Source organism: Parambassis ranga, chromosome 14 (genome assembly GCF_900634625.1).
Source record: "Parambassis ranga chromosome 14, fParRan2.1, whole genome shotgun sequence".
NCBI lineage: Eukaryota > Metazoa > Chordata > Actinopteri > Ambassidae > Parambassis > Parambassis ranga.
The window spans coordinates 10,729,153-10,752,736 of record NC_041034.1 but is presented as its reverse complement, the minus strand read 5'-3'; the positions used below and the strand labels follow the sequence as shown (position 1 = coordinate 10,752,736).

At 41.3% G+C, this 23,584-nt stretch overlaps 5 protein-coding genes across 5 annotated transcripts; 3 read left to right on the top strand and 2 right to left on the bottom strand.

Annotated features, from left to right (window-relative positions):
* Positions 1–197: 197 nt before the first annotated feature.
* Positions 198–4,306, top strand: vps36 (vacuolar protein sorting 36 homolog). The gene is made up of 14 exons (XM_028421423.1): positions 198–386; positions 634–702; positions 824–894; positions 1,067–1,181; positions 1,262–1,345; positions 1,637–1,723; positions 2,240–2,272; positions 2,438–2,515; positions 2,711–2,845; positions 2,972–3,037; positions 3,121–3,185; positions 3,541–3,625; positions 3,719–3,795; positions 3,919–4,306. The coding sequence occupies exons 1-14, from the start codon at positions 291–293 to the stop codon at positions 3,998–4,000; spliced, it is 1,143 nt and encodes a 380-aa protein (XP_028277224.1). The 5' UTR covers positions 198–290; the 3' UTR covers positions 4,001–4,306.
* A 710-nt stretch (positions 4,307–5,016) lies between these two features.
* Positions 5,017–11,353, top strand: thsd1 (thrombospondin, type I, domain containing 1). Its single transcript, XM_028422345.1, has 9 exons — positions 5,017–5,081; positions 5,483–5,670; positions 6,596–6,706; positions 7,342–7,736; positions 7,818–8,460; positions 8,869–9,030; positions 9,123–9,543; positions 9,629–10,163; positions 10,259–11,353. Exons 3-9 carry the CDS (start codon positions 6,655–6,657, stop codon positions 10,910–10,912), a joined length of 2,862 nt encoding a protein of 953 aa, XP_028278146.1. The 5' UTR covers positions 5,017–5,081; positions 5,483–5,670; positions 6,596–6,654; the 3' UTR covers positions 10,913–11,353.
* A 22-nt stretch (positions 11,354–11,375) lies between these two features.
* fgl1b (fibrinogen like 1B) lies at positions 11,376–13,478 on the bottom strand. The gene is made up of 9 exons (XM_028422346.1): positions 13,353–13,478; positions 13,175–13,276; positions 12,821–13,067; positions 12,585–12,744; positions 12,397–12,494; positions 12,193–12,281; positions 11,996–12,121; positions 11,851–11,915; positions 11,376–11,719 (listed from the first exon to the last, which is right to left on the bottom strand). Exons 1-9 carry the CDS (start codon positions 13,356–13,358, stop codon positions 11,539–11,541), a joined length of 1,074 nt encoding a protein of 357 aa, XP_028278147.1. The 5' UTR covers positions 13,359–13,478; the 3' UTR covers positions 11,376–11,538.
* Positions 13,479–14,166: 688 nt separating this feature from the next.
* On the top strand, positions 14,167–18,375 carry tpte (transmembrane phosphatase with tensin homology). Its single transcript, XM_028421181.1, has 19 exons — positions 14,167–14,730; positions 14,899–14,975; positions 15,043–15,123; positions 15,198–15,245; positions 15,321–15,482; positions 15,814–15,933; positions 16,020–16,119; positions 16,206–16,269; positions 16,338–16,402; positions 16,496–16,556; positions 16,648–16,729; positions 16,826–16,914; positions 16,988–17,049; positions 17,129–17,209; positions 17,340–17,445; positions 17,535–17,632; positions 17,699–17,794; positions 17,871–17,941; positions 18,024–18,375. The coding sequence occupies exons 2-19, from the start codon at positions 14,929–14,931 to the stop codon at positions 18,124–18,126; spliced, it is 1,536 nt and encodes a 511-aa protein (XP_028276982.1). The 5' UTR covers positions 14,167–14,730; positions 14,899–14,928; the 3' UTR covers positions 18,127–18,375.
* Positions 18,376–18,545: 170 nt separating this feature from the next.
* On the bottom strand, positions 18,546–23,458 carry smpd1 (sphingomyelin phosphodiesterase 1). The gene is made up of 9 exons (XM_028421180.1): positions 23,293–23,458; positions 22,853–23,117; positions 21,805–22,125; positions 21,250–21,530; positions 20,842–21,015; positions 20,475–20,646; positions 20,262–20,338; positions 19,902–20,047; positions 18,546–19,827 (listed from the first exon to the last, which is right to left on the bottom strand). The coding sequence occupies exons 2-9, from the start codon at positions 23,072–23,074 to the stop codon at positions 19,409–19,411; spliced, it is 1,812 nt and encodes a 603-aa protein (XP_028276981.1). The 5' UTR covers positions 23,075–23,117; positions 23,293–23,458; the 3' UTR covers positions 18,546–19,408.
* Positions 23,459–23,584: the final 126 nt, after the last annotated feature.

Here is a 23,584-nt window from a genome sequence, read left to right as displayed (position 1 = left end):
AGACAGCGGGGAGGAAAACACACCCTATCACATGTATATAAACAAAAACAACAAACATACATTTATTGTGGGGTGATAAAATCAGGGACTTTGAACCGTACATAACTGATAGAGAAGTTTTTTTAATAATTTAGCTGATTTTATATTTTCCATTGTATTTCTGTGATTTTTCTGCAGGCAGCGTCAGGCCAATTCTGAACACCCTACAGGAAGTAAACATTAAATCGATCACAGCAGCGGAGTGCAAGTGAAATTAAGGAGTAACATAAATTTCCATTGTAATAGTAAAAATGGACCGATTTTCGTGGTCCAATGGCCTCTTAGAAATAAACGAAACTTTAGTGATCCAACAACGAGGTGTCAGACTTTATGACGGTGATGATAAGGTATAGTTTCGTTTAACGATAGCTAAGTTTGTGGCCTGCCAGAACACGGTAGATTACATTTATGAGAAATAATGTTAAACAGATTAAATATTTAAGTGTATTTCGTTGTACAGAAAACGTCTGTATAGATCAGTATGGCTTTGAGTGGTTAAATGTGCACTGTAAGGTCATATGGCAAGCCGGAAGGTGACATAGAAAGTTGAGCACATAATTATGTGTATTAAGTTCGTTTTTGTCATTCTTCCAGGCTAAGCTGGATGTTGGAGCTACATTGTTGAGCACTCATCGATTGATATGGAGGGATGCTAAAAATCATGTAAGAGACCATTTAGTGGCATTTCATACTGACTACAATGACAATTGAATGACAGTTTCTTTTCATGTTGTGTCTTGATTATATATTAAAATGAACACTGTATTTCCTTTGCCATGTGTAGGAATGCTGCATAGCCATGCCCCTGTCACAAATCATCTTCTTTGAAGAGCAGGCTGCAGGAATAGGAAAGAGGTAAATGTTAAAAAAAAAATCCTGTGTGTGTTTTTTTAAAGAAATAAGACCTTGGGGTTATTCCCATATTAAAACAAATGAACAATGGTTACATTTAAAGGTAAAAGTGTGATAAATAAAGTAAAACAATATAGTAAAAAATATTTACTATTGGTATATTTTTCTTATGAAGTGCAAAGATAGTTGTCCACCTGCATCCAGCTCCTCCCAACAAGGAACCAGGTCCCTATCAGCACAGCAAGTACTCCTACATCAAGTTGTCCTTTAAAGAACATGGGCAGATTGAGGTAGATGTTTTTTTGTTTTTTGTTTTTTTTTTGTTTTTTTTTTAGCTACTAATAATTGACATGGTGCTGTGTGCTTGCAGTTTTACAGGAGGCTAACAGAAGAGATGACACAGAAAAGGTGGGAGAGTACACCAGTTTCACAACCCATCCCCACTGGGCCTCAGGTAGAAAATGCCTTTATAATTGGGAGGGTTTTTAAATTCTCATGTCTGTCGCTTAAAATGATGTACCACATGATGGCAGTGTTAACGTTTGTATAAACATGCCTAACGTCTGCCTGCTTATGATTTCTGCCTTCACTTTTGTTCATTCTTTTTTTTGATAACTCTATAATGCAATATTCAGTGCAAACAGCATTTCAGTACTATTGGTTCTTTCTTTGCTCTTTGCCTCTCTTTGTCTTTTTCAGGCTCTGACTAGCCATGTGTGTTTTTCTTTTCTTCATAACCATGCAGGCAGGAAAGACACGTGCAGTGGGGATTGTTGGCATTGAGAGGAAGATAGAGGAGAAAAGAAAAGAAACAGACAAAAACATCTCAGAGGTACTGCAAAACAAAACAAAAAACTCTGAAATACTCCATTGCCCTCCTTAAAGCTCCAAATAAATATATCCATTTAGCATTTAGATCAAAATGTGAACATACTGGGAATGCAGAGTGGTGTGGTTCAAGGCATTTCTATGAAATTTTGATTAGTTTTTCTTCCAAGATGAAAACTTGTCACCAGTGGAATTGATAGAAACTGAATTCCGGCTGACCACAGCTGCTGTGACATTCAAAGGGCAACAGTGAAGTTATGCGTTCATCCTGTACATCCACATGCTGTATGATTGTCTTGAGAGTGTGTTAAATTAAGTACAGACAAATGACAGATTTAACTACTTATATTGTTTATAATGATGTTTATGGCTCAGGAGAATGTTCAGTTTTAACATCAGCCAGAGAATGGGGTGGGGGTGCTTTGGAATGATATTTTAATTGTATCAGTAGCTGTTTGTGGTTTATTTAATTGTGAACATTTTTTGAGCACCATTACCCATTCAATCTGTGTTTTTATAGGCATTTGAGGACCTCAGTAAGCTCATGGTGAAGGTAAAAGGCTTTCATTCATGTATTCACATCCTATTTGTTTGTTATATTAACACCATTACAGCAGACATTACATGATAGTTTTTGGTTGTTGTGAATTCAAACAATCTATGAAACCCAAACTTATATTATAATCATTTGCTGATTGATTTTTTTTTCAACTCACAGGCCAAAGAAATGGTGGAGGTCTCCAAATCTATAGCCAACAAAATCAAAGACAAGCAGGGAGACATAACAGAAGATGAGGTAAGAACGAATGTAATCACAGACACAGTATCATATAATCAGACACAATATGAATGACAGTGGATATGGAAAGAAATCCTTTTAAATATCCCAGTCTAATGCACAAATGATATTGTGTAGTGATACTATGGGATGCAACCATTATTTTTTCAGCAGCCTTATTTTATTTTAAGGTTTTTATCTTCTGTTTTTTAGACCATACGATTTAAGTCCTACCTTTTGAGCATGGGTATTGCTAACCCTGTTACCAGGGAAACACATGGATCAGGTACACACTACCATATGCAACTGGCCAAACAACTGGGAGACATGCTACAGGCCCCATTGGAAGTAGGTGTGATTTTCTGTGTGCCATGTTTTTTACCTCAGTGTAGAGTCAGATTTCATTTGAATGATATTTTACAGATTTTTTTCTGTTGTAATCTTTTCTCTTTGTTTCACTTCCTGTTCTCTCAGGAGCGTGGCGGTATGATGGCTCTCACAGAGGTGTACTGCCTCGTCAACCGTGCTAGAGGGATGGAGGTGATCACATACACACACACAAATGCATTTTATTCACATTCACATTCAAACACAAACGTCTTTGTGGTTTTTACTTTCCACAGCTTTTATCTCCAGAAGATTTATTAAACGCTTGCAAAATGTTTGAGTCATTAAAGCTTCCATTGAGGTGAGTTTGAGTGTTATGTTGTTATATTGTGTGTAGGCTTCGTGAATATAGACAAGTCAGTGTGTTTATTAAAGGAGTATGAGGCAGGGTTGGTGCCTGCTTCACAGAATCCAGGCTCTTCCTGCCTGGCTTCCTGTTGTTGGAACGGGTGTCCGGACCTCTGCAGCCGTCATTTCCTGTCATTTCCCAGGGTTTTAAAAAATAACACAAGGCTGCCTCTCTTCATGGCCCCAAAACTACGGTAGCTGCTGTGATTTAGCTGTCTATCTAATAAAGCCGCTCATCAGCATTGTAAGTGTTAAACCACTCTCTGTATCTCCCACACATACTCTCTTTCCTTTATTTTTCTGTGTAGGCTGCGTGTGTTTGACAGTGGTGTGATGGTGGTCCAGCTGCAATCTCACAGTGAGGAGGAAATGATAGCCTCAGCACTGGACAATGTAAGTGTTCACTGAGCATTCTTGGAACCAACTGCATGTTCCAGCACTTATTCATTATGACTCTCTCTCGCTCTCATGATTCCTCTTCTGCAGGTGTCAGAGAAAGGTTCCTTGACAGCAGAGGAGTTTGCAAAGCTCTTGGGTCTCTCTGTACTTCTGTCCAAAGAGCGGTATGTTATCTCATAATTTAGATTAATAACTCAGTAAATTTATTTACAGTATATAAAACACTGCTTGCATCAGTCTGTCTATATCACTATGTAATAATATAGTAGTTGTTTCTTCATCTGCAGGCTGTTGCTGGCTGAGAAGATGGGCCACTTGTGCAGAGATGACTCTGTTGAGGGTTTGAGATTCTACCCCAACCTGTTTTGACCTGGTTTCAGTTATAATAGTTGGAGTAGAACTGTGTTGCTCTCTCTCTTGCTCTCTCTTCCTGTGCTAATAGGCGGATGCATTAAAACAATCATCTGACCTCGACTTGTGCAGCAGGGTGCCAGCTGTACTTCTGATGCTGCAATATTCCTACATAGTATCAAATCCAGTCTGGAATGATACTAAACGGTTGGTGTTCTGTAGTAAAGCACTGAAAATACAGACTTTGGCTAGACACAAAACTTACTGTACATACTGAATACAAGGCAATGGTTTTCATAGAAAATAAAAACATATGGGAAAAGATGCAAGTGGTGTGTTCTTTGTAAACTTTCTTCACCACTTATTCTTTTGCCATGCAGGTTATGCATGTTTGTTATGGGATGAAAGTCAGTAAAATATACATTTATATATACTTTCGTGAGACTTCTGTTTCTTTCCATCTTGTCAATCAATCGTCTGATCTTGCCCGCTTTGTCAAGACAAGACAAGATGGAATAACATTCCTGTCAGTCCAGTTTACAGCATATAAGTATCTCATGACATGCATTGCCAAGTGTCAGGCAGTAAATCCCTTCAGTAGAGAGGATGTGTTACACACATACCAGTTGTGACTGAAAAGCAAGCATCGATTTGGCTGGCACAGTGAAGCCTTCAGCAAATTCAATCACTTCACCACATATGTTCACAGCGTATCATATAAAACATAATGGCTGGACTAATAATTCATGTGTGAAATAGGAGCGTATTGTGAGTATTTCTAAATTTTATACCTTGTTATGTGTGTTGCTACTGTATGTTTATTACTGTAGGGCTTTGGACACACAGAAAACGTCTTTGTTCCCATTGTGAGCTGAGCTGAGCAGTTAACTTGCATAATGTCCAGGGAAACTTCCTGTTTTCTGCTGCCTCTTTCTTGAGGAAAAATGAAGTTCTGCAGAGCTGATTAGATTATGCTGCCATGTGGCTCACTTATGAACAGTAGATGAACTCAATTGGTTCAGGAAATTTTGAGAGTTGAACTGAGGCAGGTCTGATCATCGTAATTAGGGATTCATGCACGACATTGGATTTTTTGCTGGTAGGTTGAGGTAGTATACTGTGATGCTGCATTTTAAATGATCCATATTCTAGGTGCAAATCTCAGAATAGACTTATAGAAAACATTTGTACAGTTTAAAATACACATTGTTATTATTACAACTTTTTATGTGCAATATTGTGCATTAAAAATGATTGATGTGTGAGGTGGTCACATTGAACTATAAATCCCTCTACTGCATTTCAAATATTTCTCCATGACGTCACTTTCCTCAGGCTCAGGATAATAATCTCCGTTGAGTTTTTGCGTGTTGATCATCCGTCAGAGGAATAAATAAAAATGGCTAACGTGATCAGGGATTATTCAGGGAATATAATTCTTATAAATCTCCAGCACGCGCAGTTGATGTGACTGTCATCTCTCCCACGCGCTCTGAACAGAACCGCGCGAGCGCGCCTTCACCAAAAGAGCAGGAGCTCGTTCATCCCGCTGCAGGACTGTCACAGAAATGTATCAGCAGTTTGTCAGGGAGGACAAATGTGTTGGGAGCATGAGAAGGGACTGTCATTGTCTCTGTCGTGTTGGGAAAAGAGTCCCTGAATGATACCGTGCCGAGTCAACGAGACGTGTGAGTACAAGCGGCTTTATTTTCCAGAACAAAACGAACCAAAGTTACTTTCTAAGGGCACCTGAGACTTTAAGGCTAACCACTTCATGCTAATTTCACCAGAAAATGTGTGTTTTGGTTCAAAAAGTTAATTGTAATGGTGTAAACTTGAGGTTTTGTGTTAAAAAAGAATAAAGTTGACCTGCATTACGTGTTACACTTATACATCTTATTGGCTAATTGGCATACAACAAAGTCAAATCCGGCTAAGCTAGCTATGTAGTTAGAGTTTGACGTTTTTAAAAACACGTCTTCATCTAAAAATTTGCATCTATTTAAATTTTTAGTGTACAAGTACTTGAACATATTTGTGCAACTATACAGAGTAAAACTTTTTTATACTAGTAGTGATGTGCATATTAAAATAATACAAACAATAACTTTAAATAATTGTATTATTATATAAAGATAAATATGATTTGTCTGCTTTCATAAAATAATTAAAATAATAATCATAAAACAATCAACTGCATCCAATGAGGAGAGCTGGAATTATAAACAGGAGTGTGTTTATTATAAACAATACTGGGAAGCACAAAAATCTATTCAACAGAGAAAACTAAATGATTGAAAACATTTGCAGGCAAACAAACAAGTGTTTGTCTCACAAGTGTTTGTCATGAACAAAACCCTCCTAAGGAACCTTAGTTGTCTGATGACATCAAACAGCAAACAGTACCCATTGTGGAGTTGGAAAGGAAGAGGGAGACGTGACTGGAGATCCAGAAAAATCATGCTTACTGTTTCATGCTCCAGCCTTCCTGTTTTTCATACCTTAGAGGAGCAAACAATTTATTACATTCCTTCTTCTTCACAAAATACATTCACAGTTAACTTCTGCCTTCTGGATTATTTGTTCATGTTTGTAATGTGCCTCTGATTGTAGAGGATGCTGGAATAGGACGGTCATGTGGTGTAGAAGAAAAAAGAGGCACAGACATCGTAATGCCACAGGCTGTCTCACTGCTGCCATTGCTTCTTGCGTTATTGGGATATGGTGAGTGTCAATGGAAACTGTCATCTTAATTATAAGTCCATCATACCCTGTGTTCTACTATGTGTTCTTTTTTAAACTAGAAAGGGAAGTAGAGCTGTAGGAAGAGTCGATGGGGGTCACACAGTAAGATTTGAACACAATAGCTCCTGAAATAATGTGTTACGACTCCTTTTTCACTGCTCTGATACTGTGTGAATCTACTCAGAGATACTGCCAAACTTTGATTTTTTTAACTTACTATGTAACCTTTCACTCATGGTGCATATTAACTGGATCAGCGGTGAGTTTGCAGAAAAACAGACATTAATGCCAACTAACATTGACAGCCCCCTTTAAATTCCATGTTTCATAGACATAGACATATTTGAAAGTATTTTATGGATAATAATCCACACTTAAACAGACATTGACTTAAACTTGACACTTAAACTTGTACCAGTGCTACAGAATGTCATGTCATTGAATCTCTGCAGTAAATTGAAGCCCCAAGGGTCAGTAACAGACAGCTTGTAAAAACTGAAAAAAGTCACCTGAGACAAAATCAATGGGACCACATTTACTTATTCAGGGTTTTTGTGTGATATGGATCAGTTTTAATTCTCTTCCCTCCTCTATTTCTGTGCTTTTTTCTGTAGCTTTTGCGGGTCTCAATGTCTGGCCCTCCCTCCATGTTGCCCTTAGCAATGCCAGTGTATTTGTCGACTTCAGGGCAAAATCCAACAGCAGTGCCATACGTAACCTGAGCCTCTCTCTGGTCAACACGGTAACCAACACCACCCTTCAGACCAGGACTCTCCCCAACAAGCAACTAGCCGGTAGGGTGGAGTTTGACTGTTCCTGCTTCCTGTATGCAGGAACCTTCCGGTTCCTGCTGAGGCAGACCAGCATCACCACTGTTTTGCATGCTAATGGCACAGACAGCAGTAGCACAGAGAGCACTACCTGGTGGTGGAGTTCAGAACTTCAGGTGCAGTGGCCCACCTTTCACATTGCTGTAGAGAGATCTGGAAACCACTCAGGATCTTTTCAGGCAAGTCAGACATAATATTTACACATAACGCTGGTGTATTATGAAAAAAACGATGACCAGTATATTTTTGTCTCTCTTCAGGTTGGGCTGTCCACTAATGAGTACTTTCAGGCTTGCTCCAGTGGCATTGATTCTGCCCTGTTCTTAGAAGTCAGCTACATGGAGTACAACCAGATAGGGAGAAACAGCATTGATAAGGTCCGAGCCCTCACACGTCTCCCAGTCAAACCCCTCCGTTCCCAGAGTGTAGAGCTGTCCTGTGCTTTCCCATTCACAGACAAAGACTTCATAAAAGTGGCTCTACGTTCCCCTTATACAGCAGAGGATGTAAAGAGTTCTGGACCTCTCTACCTGTCTCGTATCTTCTCCTATAAACTGTTGGTGGAAAATGCCAATGCATACAAAAGTGGCTGTGAAGGGACTATGACTGTTAAAATGATAACCCCACCATGTGCTCACATCAATGGGAAAGTATTGCTGTACAATGATGCCACTGTTGGAAGAGGAGGAGCACCTGTTTCTTCTGCAGTGATGGGGTTTGGACCAGAGGAGCCCTCTTCGACTCCTTTGGCTTTTAACTGGCTGACACAGGGGGAGAATGAGACAGAATTCAACTGTTCTGTGTTTTACCCTGGAAGGAACAAGTACTGCTTTCGCTTTGTTTTCAACTTCAGTCGTTCCCCAAGTCCAGCACAGACTTGTCTGGTGGTTTACAAGAGTGCAGGTGAGAATGATGATTTGATCTGTGTAATCAGATACAGAGCTAGCATTTTATGAAAGAGCAGTATGCAAATGAACACCATCAAATAAAAGCATGACATTACGTCAGAATGGCTTATCACAATAATCCAGGCTATTCCAGTTATTCTGTAATTATACTGTTCACACATGAGTCATTCATAAGATATAACTTAATACTGTCATTTGTATTATAGAATCAGTATTAATTGTCGTATGATATGGTGAAGGCTTTTTCACAGTGCTGTGAATTCATTCAGTCATTTGTTATACACTGGCGCTTTGCCACATCGTGGGATTGCACGAAAGTAGGGTCAAAGTAGCAACACATAATAAAAGCCCATAAACTTCTAATTTCTCTGCAATTTAACAGTTTGGTTTTTTTAATCTACAGAGTCATGGGGGCCTTGGCAACCGTGGAGTGTGTGCAGTGTGAGCTGTGGAGAGGGGGTGAGGGAACGAGTACGTCACTGTTTACTGCCCTCAGGTGTGCAAGGAATGCAGTGCACAGGCATGATGAAGGAGCAGTCCCTCTGCTCTCTGGAGGACTGTGTTGGTCAGTTTCTTGACAACCTTATTTAGTTTATCTTGATGATTAATTGCACATGATTATTGTGAGTTTATTTTTTATTCTGTTTTTTTCTTTAGTGTTGCCTGCTCCTTCTCCAACTTCCGCCCCTGTACCTGTTGGGGTTGCAACCCTAGGAGGTAACATGGTTGTGGTAGCTGGTATATCCCTCTGCCTGGCTGTGATTATGGCTACTATTGCAGTGACTGTATGGAGAAAGCTTTGCCAGACACCACAGTGCAGCCCTGTCCGCAGAGGTTCCATGCATTCTCCTGGGGGGCGCAAGCTCTCAGATGAGGCCTCCATCTGTGGGCACAGTCTCCAACGACCCAGCCTGTCCGATGCTCAGGGCCCATCAGGGGGCATGGGTGCTGCTGTACCCTATAAAGACAGGCCTTCCGTGGAAAGTCAGCCTTTCTCACAGACTGTGGTGATTCCACTCTCACAGGACCCAGAAAGACTGTCTCCTACTGGTCAGAAGGTGTTCCCACCAATATTTGGGTATGTCTAGAAAATTGTTCCACTTATACAGAATATTGTTATCAAATTTATAGTCAAAGACAATAAGATAAAATTGTCTATCTAGGTACAGGTTGGCTCAGCAGCAGTTGAAAGAGATGAAGAAGAAAGGGTTAAAAGAGGCCACGCAGCTGTACCATGTCTCCTCCAGCCCTGTCCATGACACCATGGTGGAGACATCTACTTCACCCACCAGCTCCCCGATTCCTACACCGACTGGATTTGCTCATTCTGCTTTCCCGCCGGGCTTGCAAGACGACGCTCAACATGGTCATTTTCGTATTGCAGCCCCTTTTTCTGAGGTGCCACCACAGACTTCCAGGGTCACACCTGACAGACTGAGCCCTAGAGTAGAAATGGTCTTAGGTCCCCCTGTCTCTGCTCATGCGAGTGGGGGCAGCTCAAAATGGCGTGACCGTACTGCTGACTGGGTAGAGATGGTAGAGAGGAGTGGGTTAGTAGGCTTCAGAGGAGGAGGAGATGCAGCATTGGGAAGTCACAGGAATCCAAATTTCCGACGAACCTCTAGTTTTAATGACACCAGACTGTTGCAGCCATCTTCTGCACATTCCAGACAATTCAGAGAACGGAGCATGACCCAGGTCATCTATTCAGTTTATGTTGTATTTGATTTATGTATTGTAACATATTAGTATCGTCTTCTCACTCAAGATTAACAAACACCTCTCTCCTTCAGGTGGGATCTCGGACTCTTCCTGAAGGAAGTTGTTGGACCAAAGGAGGATGGCAGAGACACCCATTTCGCTCTTACCCCATTCCAGAGCATGCGGCCTCAGAATGGACTAAATCCAGACCTCAGAGGAATGAGGAGAGGAAGCCCCAGATGGACGTGGTCTCTCACAATAATGAACTCAAACACACAGGAACTAACACAAACAGCATTTCAACATCTGAAAAACATGCCAGAACAGACCTCTGTGGCACTAGAGAAAGGCAAAGTGTCGAGCCAGGAGGTGGACGTGAGAGAGAGCCACTCTCGGGAATTGGGGGTCCAGCCACTGGGCCTGCCAATCTCCATGGAGTGAATAAGCTGAGCGTGGATCGGGCTGAGCATAACTGGAACCGTCGTGGGCCATCACCGATTCAGAGAAACATGCTGGCTCGAAAATTAAAGGAGGCCCAGTCTAACTCTGGAGTCAAGGGGCGTCAACGCAGCTCCACATTTAGCGTATCATCCTCAGAGCAGAGGAAAGGTCGATGCCGGTCTTTGCCAATGTCTGATGACTATATCAGCAGTGCTGGCTCATCCTACAAGCTGAGTGAGGCTGAACAGAGGATGCTAGACCTGGATCTGCCGTCAGCATGTGTACAGGAGGAGATCACACAGTAGTGCCTACAGATTTATGTGTGAGAACAGGAGCAAAACATTATATTTAAGTATGTATTATGTATTTTTTATTATAGTTTTAATTATAAAATGTTTTCTTTAGTACGTTTTTGGATATTTATCTCTTCTGTACACTGAGCACAGTTATAACTAGTCTTTATATGCACTGATAAATCCATCCTGTCAACATCAGTATTCAAAACACCACAAGAGACAGGTTAGTCTAATTGTTCTGTGCATGTTTATAATTCTGTCAGTCCCACACTAATGATATTCTATGATATATATATCTATGATGTTGTATGTATGTATGTATGTATGTATGTTTTCCTGTATAAGGAAATGTTAGATTTTACAAAAAAATGTACAATCTGGGGCTGCAGCATCAAAATATGACTGTGAAATTATGAACATTGCTGAGGCACTGTTGTTGAAATGCTCTTTGTTTTATTGTGTGAGTACCGTAATATACATTTTATAAAGAGACAACAGAAGATACTGTACTATTGATATCTGATAATGAATTAAAAATAGAGGCAGAAAGGGAAAAATTATATAAAGTATTTAAACATAACAAATGGGCTTAACCCTTGTTTTTTTATCTGAAACTATAATGAAACCTGGTGGTTTTAAATTTCCCCTGCTCCACTTCCCATGGTGTCCAAGAATACGAGAGGTCGCACCTTCATGGTTGTGTGTCTGAGTGAGTACCAGAGGCCTTTCCAGGTCCCCCACACCACACCATTGTCATATTGGAACTTGTACTTCCCCTGGCGGTAGAAGTTTCCATTGAGGTTGGCTGCATGACATCTGTAAATAGAATGTAATATCTTAAACCCGTTAAAGAAACCTGTTTACCAAAGTTTATGTGGCAATGTTTGTGCAACACACGGTGGAAGATCACAGAGGGAGCAGCGGCAGCTTAATTTGAAAGGTCTCACCTGTTGAACCACCAGCCTGCCTTGTTCTCCTCAGCACAGCTTCCCTGGAGGTAGCGGTCATTATCCTGTAACCATCATCATTGCTGTTAATCACAGGTATGATCTGCAGCAACGGCACCAATACGTGTAAAGATGGATGGCTGACCTGGTCCCTGGTGCTGAACTGCATCCCACTGAGGCAGGCAGACCACTGCTCCACCATCCCACCACCACCTGTCAGAGCATCTCCAGCCTGTCCACTGTACTGCCCATATTGGAGACGATACTTGTCCTGGAGATTAGAGTTATTTATATTTATTGTGAGCATTGTTAAGACATTTAGGAGTTCTGTAAAATTCTTACAGCCTCATTGGTGATCCTGAAATTCTCATAAAATGCGTAGCTTCTCTTTCCATCCCAGTCCATGAGGTCAATCTTTACCAGATTCTTACCTTCAGTGCAAAGCAAAAGACAGGGGATAGAACTGTTACATAACAGTGTAAAAACTGGTTGTATTTGTGGTAAACTCTAATTTAAGTGTTTGGTGAGATTATGTTGATTCCTGACCTTCTGAAAGCAGAGAATAAATGTGCTCATTCCCCAGCCAAAACTCATCATTCCATAGTTTGAAATCACCAAAACCATCTCTGTAGTCCACCCAATCTCTAAAATAAGAATTTATTTCAATCATGCTGTGCACTTCGGGAAACGTTTTCCCTTGTGATTACACTGGCTGGCTTTTTGTAGTTTAGTACCTGTTGAAGTCAACTTTTCCATGCCGTCGTCTTTGAAACACTGTCCACCCTCCCCCGTCCTCCATGTCACAGTACACTAAAAAGGGATCCTGGTGTGATTTGGGTCTGATGCGATAGAACCCACTTGGTGGTCTCAGTCTGTCAAACAGTTCAGAACAGTCTGGGGATAAAGCGTTACAAATTGCTGTTAATCTGCTGTTAATTGTCTAAATATACAGACCTTGTATTTTCCTCACCTTTGTCATAGACGATCAGATTTCCTGCTGTTGTAGGTGCTTTCATCAATCTGTCTGAAGCCCCACTGTTACTCTGGCTCACACTAAGCCCTGCATCATCCTGGGGGTTACTATTAGACACCTCTGGTGCTAAAGGCTGGAAGTATTTGTGCTCCTGCAGATGCTCCACCTGCCAAGTCTTGATCAAGAGTTTATTTTCCAGTTTCCTTATGCTGTGTTTGAGAGCTGCAATCTCTGGCCCACATGTCTAAAATGAAGAACAGCTTCAGCTTAGAAAACACTTCTTAAAACATAAGTTTTTTTTTGCTGTTTTTTTTAAATACAGAAACATATTTTTAAGGATTAGCTACATACAGACAGCTGTGCAGAAGAGGCCATGGCTGGGCAGACGAGCACCAACCACACCAACACCACTGGCATGGCATTTATTAAAAGCTCGTTTGTGATCAGAATAGTCTGAAATTACAAATACAATCATTTTTTAAGAATATACAGTCAGTAGAAGACTTTAATCTCAACACCCGGAGCCTACCTTCATTTCACAAGGCTTCCTCTTGTTTTCTCTAGGTTCAGTGTTCTCTTCCTCTGAAATTTTGTCAGAATTATTTATAGGCTGAGCCAGTTCTGCATGGTCCACATTAGAGGACTCATACTTGAGCAATGTTACTAAACACCGACTTCAGGCCAGTTTGTGGTTCTCCCTTTTCTGTTGATCAGGAAAGTGCAGCTGATCGCAGAGCTGCAAGCGGCCCATAGACAGAGGACTTCATACCTTACATACCAGGAGGGCTGTCAGGTACTGCTTTGTGTTAAATATTATATACATATAACCTGTGTTATATTCATCCTTTGTTTATTGTAAACATCTGTTGGTTGTGAATGTTTGTTGACATAAGGCGTGTCTTAGAAAAAGATATTTGAATCTTAGTGTGACAAAAAATAAAGATTATTTAATAAACTAAATAAGGTAAAAAGGGCATTTGATTCTGTACTATAGCTATGAAGTAGAGAAAAGGTGAGGAAATGTGTGCGGTAGAATGGCTCCCCCTTGCGTTAATAGTTGGTAATTGACCTATTGATGTTTTTTTCTATTTGTATTAAAACATATCATGTACATTTTTGCAACAAGCATATATTTGTTCATGTATAATTTTATAATATATGCACTTTTGAGAACATGTTTTTAAAGTTTTCCAACTTTTAATGATATTTTATAATTTTAAATAATCCAGAATTTTTTACAAACTAACTAAAATAATATTAAAAATGTATCTAAACTAAAATAATGGAACTTTTTAAAAAAGAAAAATACATGTATGCTTTTTCAGGCAGCAATTTCAAATCAGGAATGGAGTCGTTGATAAATAAATAAAAAAAGATCAATAAAGTTGAAGAAAAGAATGAATCTGAGGAATGCACGCTGAATGAGAAGCAGATGTCTGAGAGGAGGGAGCTGTGAGGCTGCAACCTGGTGCTGGCCTACTTTCTCTGCTGCTGGAGGTTATGGTCAGTCGGTGTTTTGTGTGGGAGCCGTCCGCTGCAAAGGAAAGATGAGTAACGAGAAGGAAAGAAGGGGCTGAACGTTTGTACTCAAGTCCAGGAAGTCTGAAACCGCTACGTTTGCAAAAAAAAAAAAAAAGCGATGGGGAAAGGAAAGTGGATGGACGTAAAAAACCTGCTCGTTTAACCTTTGAACCGTCTTCCTTCGTCCTCACAAGAAGTCACAAGACAAAGTGTCGTATAATTCCACGAATGACTGTCCTCACGGGGAGAGGCGCGGAGCTGAAGCTGCTGCTTTTGTGGACGTATTTGCTTTGAAGGGATTTTGACGAACGGACAGAACTGTGGGAAGGAGCTCACACTGGCGTCTGTTGGTGCTCTTTAAACTTATTCCATTCCCCCCCCCTCAGGTATGGATGCTTTACTTATTTAGCATCTCTTAGCTTAGCACTGTTTTTATGCTTTCTAAAAAGTCAGAAATATTCTGCATTTGCAGTTTGTCTGACTGCAGCCGCTCATCTTGCTGACTAAGGCATTTTGTCAGCAGGTTTCTCATGCTTTTGTTTTGAAATCCACAGACTCCTCATTCAGACCAAAGCAGGGTGATCATGACCTCTGTCTACTTCAGCCCAGGCTCAGATGCAGGTGTAAACGGGTGAGCACAGCATTGTTCATGTTTATTGTGTATCATGCATTGTGTTTTCATCAACTTTGTGTTTTAGCAACATTGCAAAGATGGAGGATGCTAAAGTGGAGATTGACGATGGGAAGGATAAGAATGTGGTACCAGACACAATGTACCAGTAAGTAAACACAGCAGAGGTCACATTAGCCATCAGAAACATATTTACTGACTGTTTTTGTTTCTCTTTTGCAGCAATATTCAGAAAAAGATCTCACCGTTTGTCATGTCCTTTGGATTTCGGTGAGTGTTGGTGGTTCGTTCATAGCCTGGGTGTGTATGTGATGATGATGCTGAAGGTTCTTTGTATGTCTTTAGTGTATTCGGGGTGGTGTTGATCCTTGTGGACTTTGTACTGGTGATTGTGGACCTCTCGCTGCCAGCCAAGAGCAGAGAGGTTGGAGATGCTTTAGAGGCCGTGTCCCTCACCATCTCCTTCTTCTTCCTCATTGACGTCCTCCTGCGAGTCTACGTGGAGGGGTAAGTGAGGCACCACTTGAAGATGTTGCTGCAATGTCTTGCAAACTGTTTTCCCAAATTCAGTTATTGGTGCAACAGCTTGCTGGAAAGTTTAAAGGACTGATGCAAACATTCCCAGAATTCTGTGTCAGCAGAAATTGAGTGTGATTAGCTGTTAAACAGGAAGTAACAAAGAGGAAGCTGGAGAGGAAATGAGTGGCATGTGTGTGCTTGGATCCTGGGTAACATATTGCAATGCCCTAAAGTAGAAGTAGGCACTCAGAGGGTGAATCCAGGGTCTCTTAAAATGTTCATGATTTGACTCGTACTTTCTCTTGTCCTGCACTCAAAGTTTCAAAGTGTACTTCAGCTCCAAGCTGAACATCATGGACGCTTGTGTTGTGGTCGTCACGCTGGTGGTCACCATGATCTACGCTTTCACTTACCTGACAGGTGCCAGCCTCATCCCAAGGTAAAGTACCCGCTGAATGGACAGACGCATGCAGTGTGTGCAAAGACTCAGCGATTCAACTAATATTGATTATTTTTATCCATCAGGGTCGTGAATTTTCTGCGTTTCTTGAGAATCGTAATCCTTGTGAGGGTTTTCAGACTTGCAGCTCAGAAAAAAGAGCTGGAGAAAGTCACCAGGAGGATGGTAAGTCCGTCACCATGGAAACGAGTATGAAGTCTTGCCTTCTGTCAGGGTTAGCGTGAAGAAGTTTTCCTTGATGTTTTTCTCAGGTTTCCGAGAACAAGCGGCGATATCAGAAGGATGGATTTGACCTTGATCTCACTTATGTCACAGGTACACCACACCGTGCATGTCAGAATATCATGTAAAAATGTTTGTTTACATCTTTCTATCACCTCTAGATCGTGTCATTGCCATGTCTTTCCCCTCTTCTGGGAAGCAGTCCTTCTATAGGAATCCAATCAGTGTGAGTCGGACTTTCTCAAATATCAAAATAAATCAATTCATCTCATACATAAACACTCTCCCACCTATTTCTCTTCTCTCTCTCTCTGTCCAGGAAGTGGCGAGGTTTCTGGACACTAAACACGAGGGCCACTATAAAGTTTACAACCTGTGCAGTGAGTTGGCACCTCCTCAGGTCACATGTACTGCATTCTTTTTTGTTTTATGAAGAGCTTCACAAACAATGTAATTTTTTTTGATGTCCAGGTGAGAAAGGCTACGACCCCCAGTTCTTTCACTACAGGGTGGAGCGGGTGTTCATTGATGACCACAACGTCCCAACCTTGGAGTGAGTTGCAGTTTGTGTACTTACACAATCATTTTTATCTTATTTTTGCTGTAAGAAATTTCCCACAGAAGTGTCCTCGTCCTTGTCTTTGTGCAGGGACATGCTGAAATACACGGCGAGCGTGAGGGAGTGGATGTCAGCTCACCCCAAAAATACCATTGCTATTCACTGCAAAGGAGGGAAAGGTGATATCATTGGTCTGTTATTCATCATACAGTGACTTAGTTGTGGTACTAAAGCCACTGCTGCCGTTCACAGGACGCACGGGTACAATGGTGTGTACCTGGCTTATTGACAGTGACCAGTTTGAGAGTGCACAGGTACATTTTATAATTTGTTATTCAAGACATTTTTTTATTTAGGGCTACATCCTTACATTCATTTCTGTCTGTGCATTAGGACAGTCTGGAGTATTTTGGTGAGAGGAGGACAGACAAGAGTCAGAGCTCCAAGTTTCAGGGAGTGGAGACTCCCTCTCAGGTAAGAACGAGCCACAATGACTTTTATTCAGAAAAATGAAACCTCCCATGTGTAGAATTCTAATTACTCTAACTAGCACCTTCTTGTGGCCGACATAAGGATAGCATTCATCCTTTGTTGTGAACCACAGAGCCGGTACGTGGGCTACTATGAGGTCATGAAGACCAAGTTCAGCCGACAGCTGCCTCCACCTAAAAGCCTGAGGATCAAAAGCATTCGCATCCACTCAATAGCAGGTACATCACCACACCTAAAAAAAAAAACATCATGTCAGATCACAGCAGTGACCATATGTGGTGCACATGTTTTAATTGTTTTTGCCCAGGTGTGGGTAAAGGTAACGGTAGCGACCTGATGGTGAAGATCATTGTGAAGAAGCAGCTGGTGTTTCAGTGTGTGTGTGCGAAACAGGAGAACTGCACGGTAAGTCATTATTCAGCACAATTTATTTGTTGTTTGTGTGATGTTAACTGGTGCTGCTGTTTATAGGTGTTTCCTGATGTGGGCAGTAATGCAGCAGTCATCAGCCTACAGAATGGGCCAGTGGTTGAAGGAGATGTGAAGGTCATGTTTGAATCGAGTGCTGTGAGTTCCTGCTTTGACTTAAAGAAAGAATTAATTTACCCCGATTGTGCTATGGTTTACATCGTGTCATTTTTAGGGTCTGCCAAAGGGATATGAAGACGTTCCATTCTACTTCTGGTTCAACACTTCCTTCATAGAGGATAACAAGTATGTTTCTAATGCTTGGTTTTATTTCTGTAGCTGATACCTGACTCTGATTCTGAATGTGAACTCTCCATTTCCCCATCAGGCTGTTTTTACCCAGGGAGGAACTGGACAACCCACATAAACCCAAGGTGTGGAATCTATACAAGGAGGACTTTGGTGTCACTATGAACTTCTCAGATGTCTGAGTAATAAAAGTCCTGTAGTAAAGCAGCTTGTGAGTTTAATGATATAATGAGCAGTTTCTATAATTGAACACAAAGTGTTCAGTGAGGAAACAGACAGGATGACATGAAATATGCCAACATGTCTGCCCGTGAGCTTTAGTAAAAGCAGCAGTCGTTCATAAAACAGGAAGTCTGATGTGATTATCACTGAAGGAAATATTGACTTGTGTTACCACATGTCTAGGCAGTAAATAAACTGTTGAAAACGGTTAAAAAGTGCATGTATGAATTCAGCATTTTACCCTTACAGCAAGTGCACAAAAAACCTGATCTGTTTTATTCATAATTTATACAATCTCTTCAATTAATGCTTATTTTACAAGTTGCATTTCTTGTCATGCTCATGTTACATTATCATAGTCACAGATCTGAGAACCCTCTTGTTAATCCAACTTGCTCTCTGATTAGTTTATTTACACGTTTTACAAAGAATTAAAGTGCAGGCAGAAGTAAACCTCAATAAAATAAAGAAAACAAATACTGATCCATGTGGAGGTTTAACAACTTCTTTGAGGCAGATGGGGCTATACACTAAAGTAGAAACACACAAAAAATGACCTGAACTCCTCACAACAGTGCTGATATGGAAATATGTGCGATATCAATACAGATCCATATTTGATCTAGTGACCTGCTCAACTTTTACATTCCAGCAATTCATAATGCACATCAGCAACTGTCCTGATTCAATACGTATCACAGCTTACCAGGATGGATTTGACCAAACTTAAAAACTGGATCAAAGCTTTGGGATTTCATCAAGCCTTAAGATAAGCTACATTACTGGGTGCAAGCTTCTTTGTAGTTGAGCATTTTAGGATTCAAAGGTCATAGGCAAAAGGGCTAAAGATTGCTTTTTGGAACCAATACATTCACTTGTTCCCTGAATAAGGCACCCAGATTAGTCAAGCTGCCAAAACTTTGACAACTTTGAACAATTTTTAACCATTCGTGGGCATTTCAAGTAAACATCTTTCACAAATTTCAAATAGTCTTTGCAAAACTGGCATCGCAAAACAATTGGTTGACAAATCCAAGGCCTGATACTTGACAAAAATCAGTGAAGTGTTACTGATAAGGCAAAAGTGAAGACTTTGACATGGATTAGGTTTGCAAAATTAATGTAAAGTATCAGTGATTATTAAATATACACAATCATTCTTGCAACCTTGCAGCAACAAAATTATTTGGCTCAATGTCTGGATTTGGTCGTATTGCTTTCCCCTCCACCTACTTAGTCAATTCAGCAGAGAGTTTTTCTGGCTGCCCGCACCAAGTTTCCTCCGAACCCACCGAGGAGGTCACACTGCTCCAGCTCATCGTACCGCCCACTATGCAGGAAGCAGAGTGTTGTAGTTTTGCAGGTCTCCTTGCAGGGCTCGGACACATGTCCTTTATGTCTCAAGTACCAAAACTTCTGGAAGATGCGGTCATCGTTAACAAAGGTCCGCATCAGGGCATCGAAGTCGGCGGGGAACAAAGTGGTAAGACCATAAGCCTCTGTGGCTCGGTATAGCAGAGTCCATTTAGGATTCTGTTCTGGATTTTGTGGTGCTGCTGGACTGTGGTTTGCCTCTGTTAGGTTGAGGATGTAAGTTTCATGGTCAAGCACCAGCCGAGAGCTGCCTTGGTAGTTCCCATCAATGTAGTACACACGGTATCCTGAAAAAATGTTTTTTTTTTAATGAGAGAGGAGTTCAATAAATGTTAGGACATCATTTAGTTTATGAACTCACCTGGGTTAAGATTAACATAGGTGGTGACACTGGGAGCGATGAACGCTACACCCAGTGGACGGGTCATGGTGGCCTCATCATAAAACATCTGGAACTCATCCAGATGTGTATGGCCAAAAAACTGTCCGCTAACTGTACTTTCATATCTGGAGGATAAACAAAGTGTGACATCAGGGGGAAAAAACATCCTGCCTCTCGTATGCTTGAGCTCACATTTTCAAATGATACAAATACAAATCTTCAGAGCAGAATCCAATGCAAATGACTGGGGAAGTGAAAGCAAATGAAAGCAAGTACTAAATAGTCTCTGCTGCACTACACATTTGTACAGTTCTACAAACTTGTGAAAAAAGCAGATACCTGTTGACAATGTGATAGTAGTTCCAGCTCCAGCTGCCGAGACACAGACCAGGTGGAATATGACCAATGATATGTACCTAAATTTAAAAAATGGGGGGGGGGGGACATGGTAAGACATTGAGAAGGTCATCAAACGTCAAAAGCCACAGTATCATTGTCCACCAGCATAGAGAGAGATATATAAACTACATATTGACACTGTGGCCAACTGACCTTCTCTCCCTTGTCCTCACTGGCCTGGAGAATATGGACCAGCCACTGCAGCTGGTTAGCAGGATCAGTGGAGTTCACCATCAGCCAGAAGTTCTCTCGTGCACAGAAGTTCATGTTGAGAGACACCAACCTGAGGCCAGGCTGAATCTCTACTGTGTAAAATCCTCCATATCTGTAAGTACACAAAACAAAAGGCTCCAACAAAACTTTCTCCAGACTGTATTACAGGGGACTACTCTGAGTATTGACATCATTTTGGTTTGGAAACCAGTATAATCTGACATACTATAGCCAAAGTAAAACTATACGAGCACGCATAAACACTTCACTTGCTGTTTGATTTCAATATAATAAGAATATCAAAAACCTTAATGTCTTTAAAGCCTGCTCTGGCAACCAGTGTGCCCATTCCTCTGCCATTGTGTCGTAGAGCCAGGCGGAGGATCTGTTTCCATGAACAAAAGGCGGTGGGAAGCTATTGACTGGTGTGCTCTCGTGGTTTCCCACAGCAGGGTAAACAGTCACATTAGGTCCCAGGTGTCTGGAAGAAGAAGGATTAAGAGTCAACAGTTGTAAGAATTCCAGATAAGGCATGACAAACATTTGATAAAACCTCAGAAACAAAAAATGTTGAATGTTATCAATATGGGGGATGTAAAGGTCATGTTTAAAAGGGCAATGTGTTCTTAAAACTACAAGAATCTGTCGATTAAAAATAAACAGTACAACAGTGATAAAGTTATCTGGAGTAATATGAACCTTAAAGAAAACATACTTGTCGATGAGCCTGGAGATGACTGTAAGCTCAGACAGCTGCTGCTTTCTGGTCTGAGACCAAACATTGTGCGCTGGTATGTCTCCAGTCCAGTAAACCCAGTCCCAAGGTCCCTCTCTGACAGCATTTTCCATGAGGTTCTCAACCGTCCATAGAGGCAGATCACACTTACTGTAGGTTCCCCAGTACCCAGCCTCCCTTCTTCTCCAACTAGGAGAGCCAGATTGTTTACGACAACACAGAGGGTCCTTGCAGTCTGCAGAACTGCCAGCCTCATAGTCCTGTGGTGTGAGAGATGAGAGGTTGATTTTAGGACTTGACCTCGAGACAAAGTAACCCTGCTGTTTTGTGGTTAGTCATGCCAAATATTCAGGGTCAACTATCATTTTTTCCAGTAAATTAATAACTTCAACCTCATATTTGTAGTGTGGAATTAACCTAAATAAATGCAGACATTTTTGTGCTTGCACATCATCACATAAAGACAGCAGACTGGCTGCAAGGTGTCATTCATTCCATTTTGCTTTGCTCATCTTTTATTCCACACACACTCACCTTGTCCCAGTGAATGTCAGTGAGAAACAGGATCCTGTTCTGTGGAGAACCAGGTTTGGGAGGAGAGGGTGGTCTAACAGGAGGCTTAGGAATATTTGGCAAAGTGATATTCCAGGATGCGTACACATCAAATTTGCCACAGGAAGGGCCCACCAGCAGAGCGCAGGCTTCAGTGGGCCACAGCAGTGACTCCTGGAGGGCCCTTATGAAGTCATCCCGAAACAGCTCCGTTATTTCTCGGCACACTTGCTCATCAGCCAGATGAAGACGAACACAGGCCTCACCGACTGCATGCGCCACTCGCTCTTCATTTGTATTGCTCTAAAAAGAAATGGAGAACTTCAACACAGCGTACACATCAGACTTGGTCTAAAATTACCGTTCAGTGAAAAGATAAGAAAAACAAGCCATCAATATAATTGATTTAAATCGGGTAGAATTTCTCATAAGACCTTGTCTTGTAATAGTGTCTTGTGAACACTTTTTGATTTAAACAATACATGTTATCTTGGTCTGTTCAGAAAGCCAGTGAGTGGTTGAGGCATTTGTGCAGAAGAAGAACCGAGCCTTCTCCATATGGGAAGTGTGGAGTCACATGCTACATTTACTTAGAAACTCAAGTAACCCTGAATTACATTCTCTTCTCAACCTAAATGTAATTGTGTCATAATTCAGTAAAAAAAAAAACAAGTATATGAAATTCAAACTACGATATAAAAAAGGAGAGAAGTCCAAAGTTCAGTCCAGAAAGTGGAAGACTGTGAATTTTTAAAAAGTAGTAGTCCACCATCACTTGTACAAAATATGTCAATAGATTGATATTAGCTAGAAACAGCATCTCAAAACAAACTGATGTACTTTAAACTTTCTAAATTAGATCATTATTGCAATGTAGTTAATAACCACAAGATGCAGGATAAAGATCAAGATGTGTTCTTTCTTGAACTTCCTGGACTGAACTGTGGGCCAAATGCTCAATAGGTCAGCAAGGTATTCTCTGAAAGTGGACCCGCTTCCTCTTTAGTATCATGAAGATTTAAAACTTTACCAGAAGTGCGATGTCAAGAATGGTGAAGATCGCTTTGCACAGGGGACAGGTCGCATTTCTCCAGTTAAATCCAAGCCCAGGACGATCAAACTGCTCCATAAGCACCCGCCTGGACTGACCGGAGGACCGGGCTGGATGACAGGATCCGAACAGCGGCCACATGAATAACAAAGTGCAGCAGGTTATCAGCCCAAAAGACGGCAGCGACGTGTGGACCCTCATGGTGCTGACAGCAGGTGTCCTCGCTGGACTGTTTATTGGCAGGCTGTTTGACAAACAAGAGCACAGGAAGGGGCGTAAAGAAAATGCGGTATAATGCAACACTTTAACACTTTGCAGCTGAAGTAACACTAAAACCACAAACGCAAACTATGACGCTGTTGATATGACTCAACCGGCACAACAAGTCTGCTAACAAAAGTAGCTAGCTAGCTAGGTACCTCCAGACAAATAAAAGGTCGCCGTCCCCGCTGAAAGAGTACCAGGAGCGGACAACAGAGGCTGACCGGGAACTTTAGGTCAGTCCCGCTTCTCCTTCCACGAAAGAAACCAGGTCAGCAACCTCTGCTTCGGTCCCCGCTGCACCGTCACTGCGAGCTGAGGGGCTGAGCTCGCGTTTATGAAGGGCAGAGTCAGCTGACTCGTCACGTGGCAGTGTTGTTCCTTCTTCTTCATTAACTGATTATCAGATCAAACACTGCTAATCTTCCTCTGTGTTTGATCAGAGTTAAC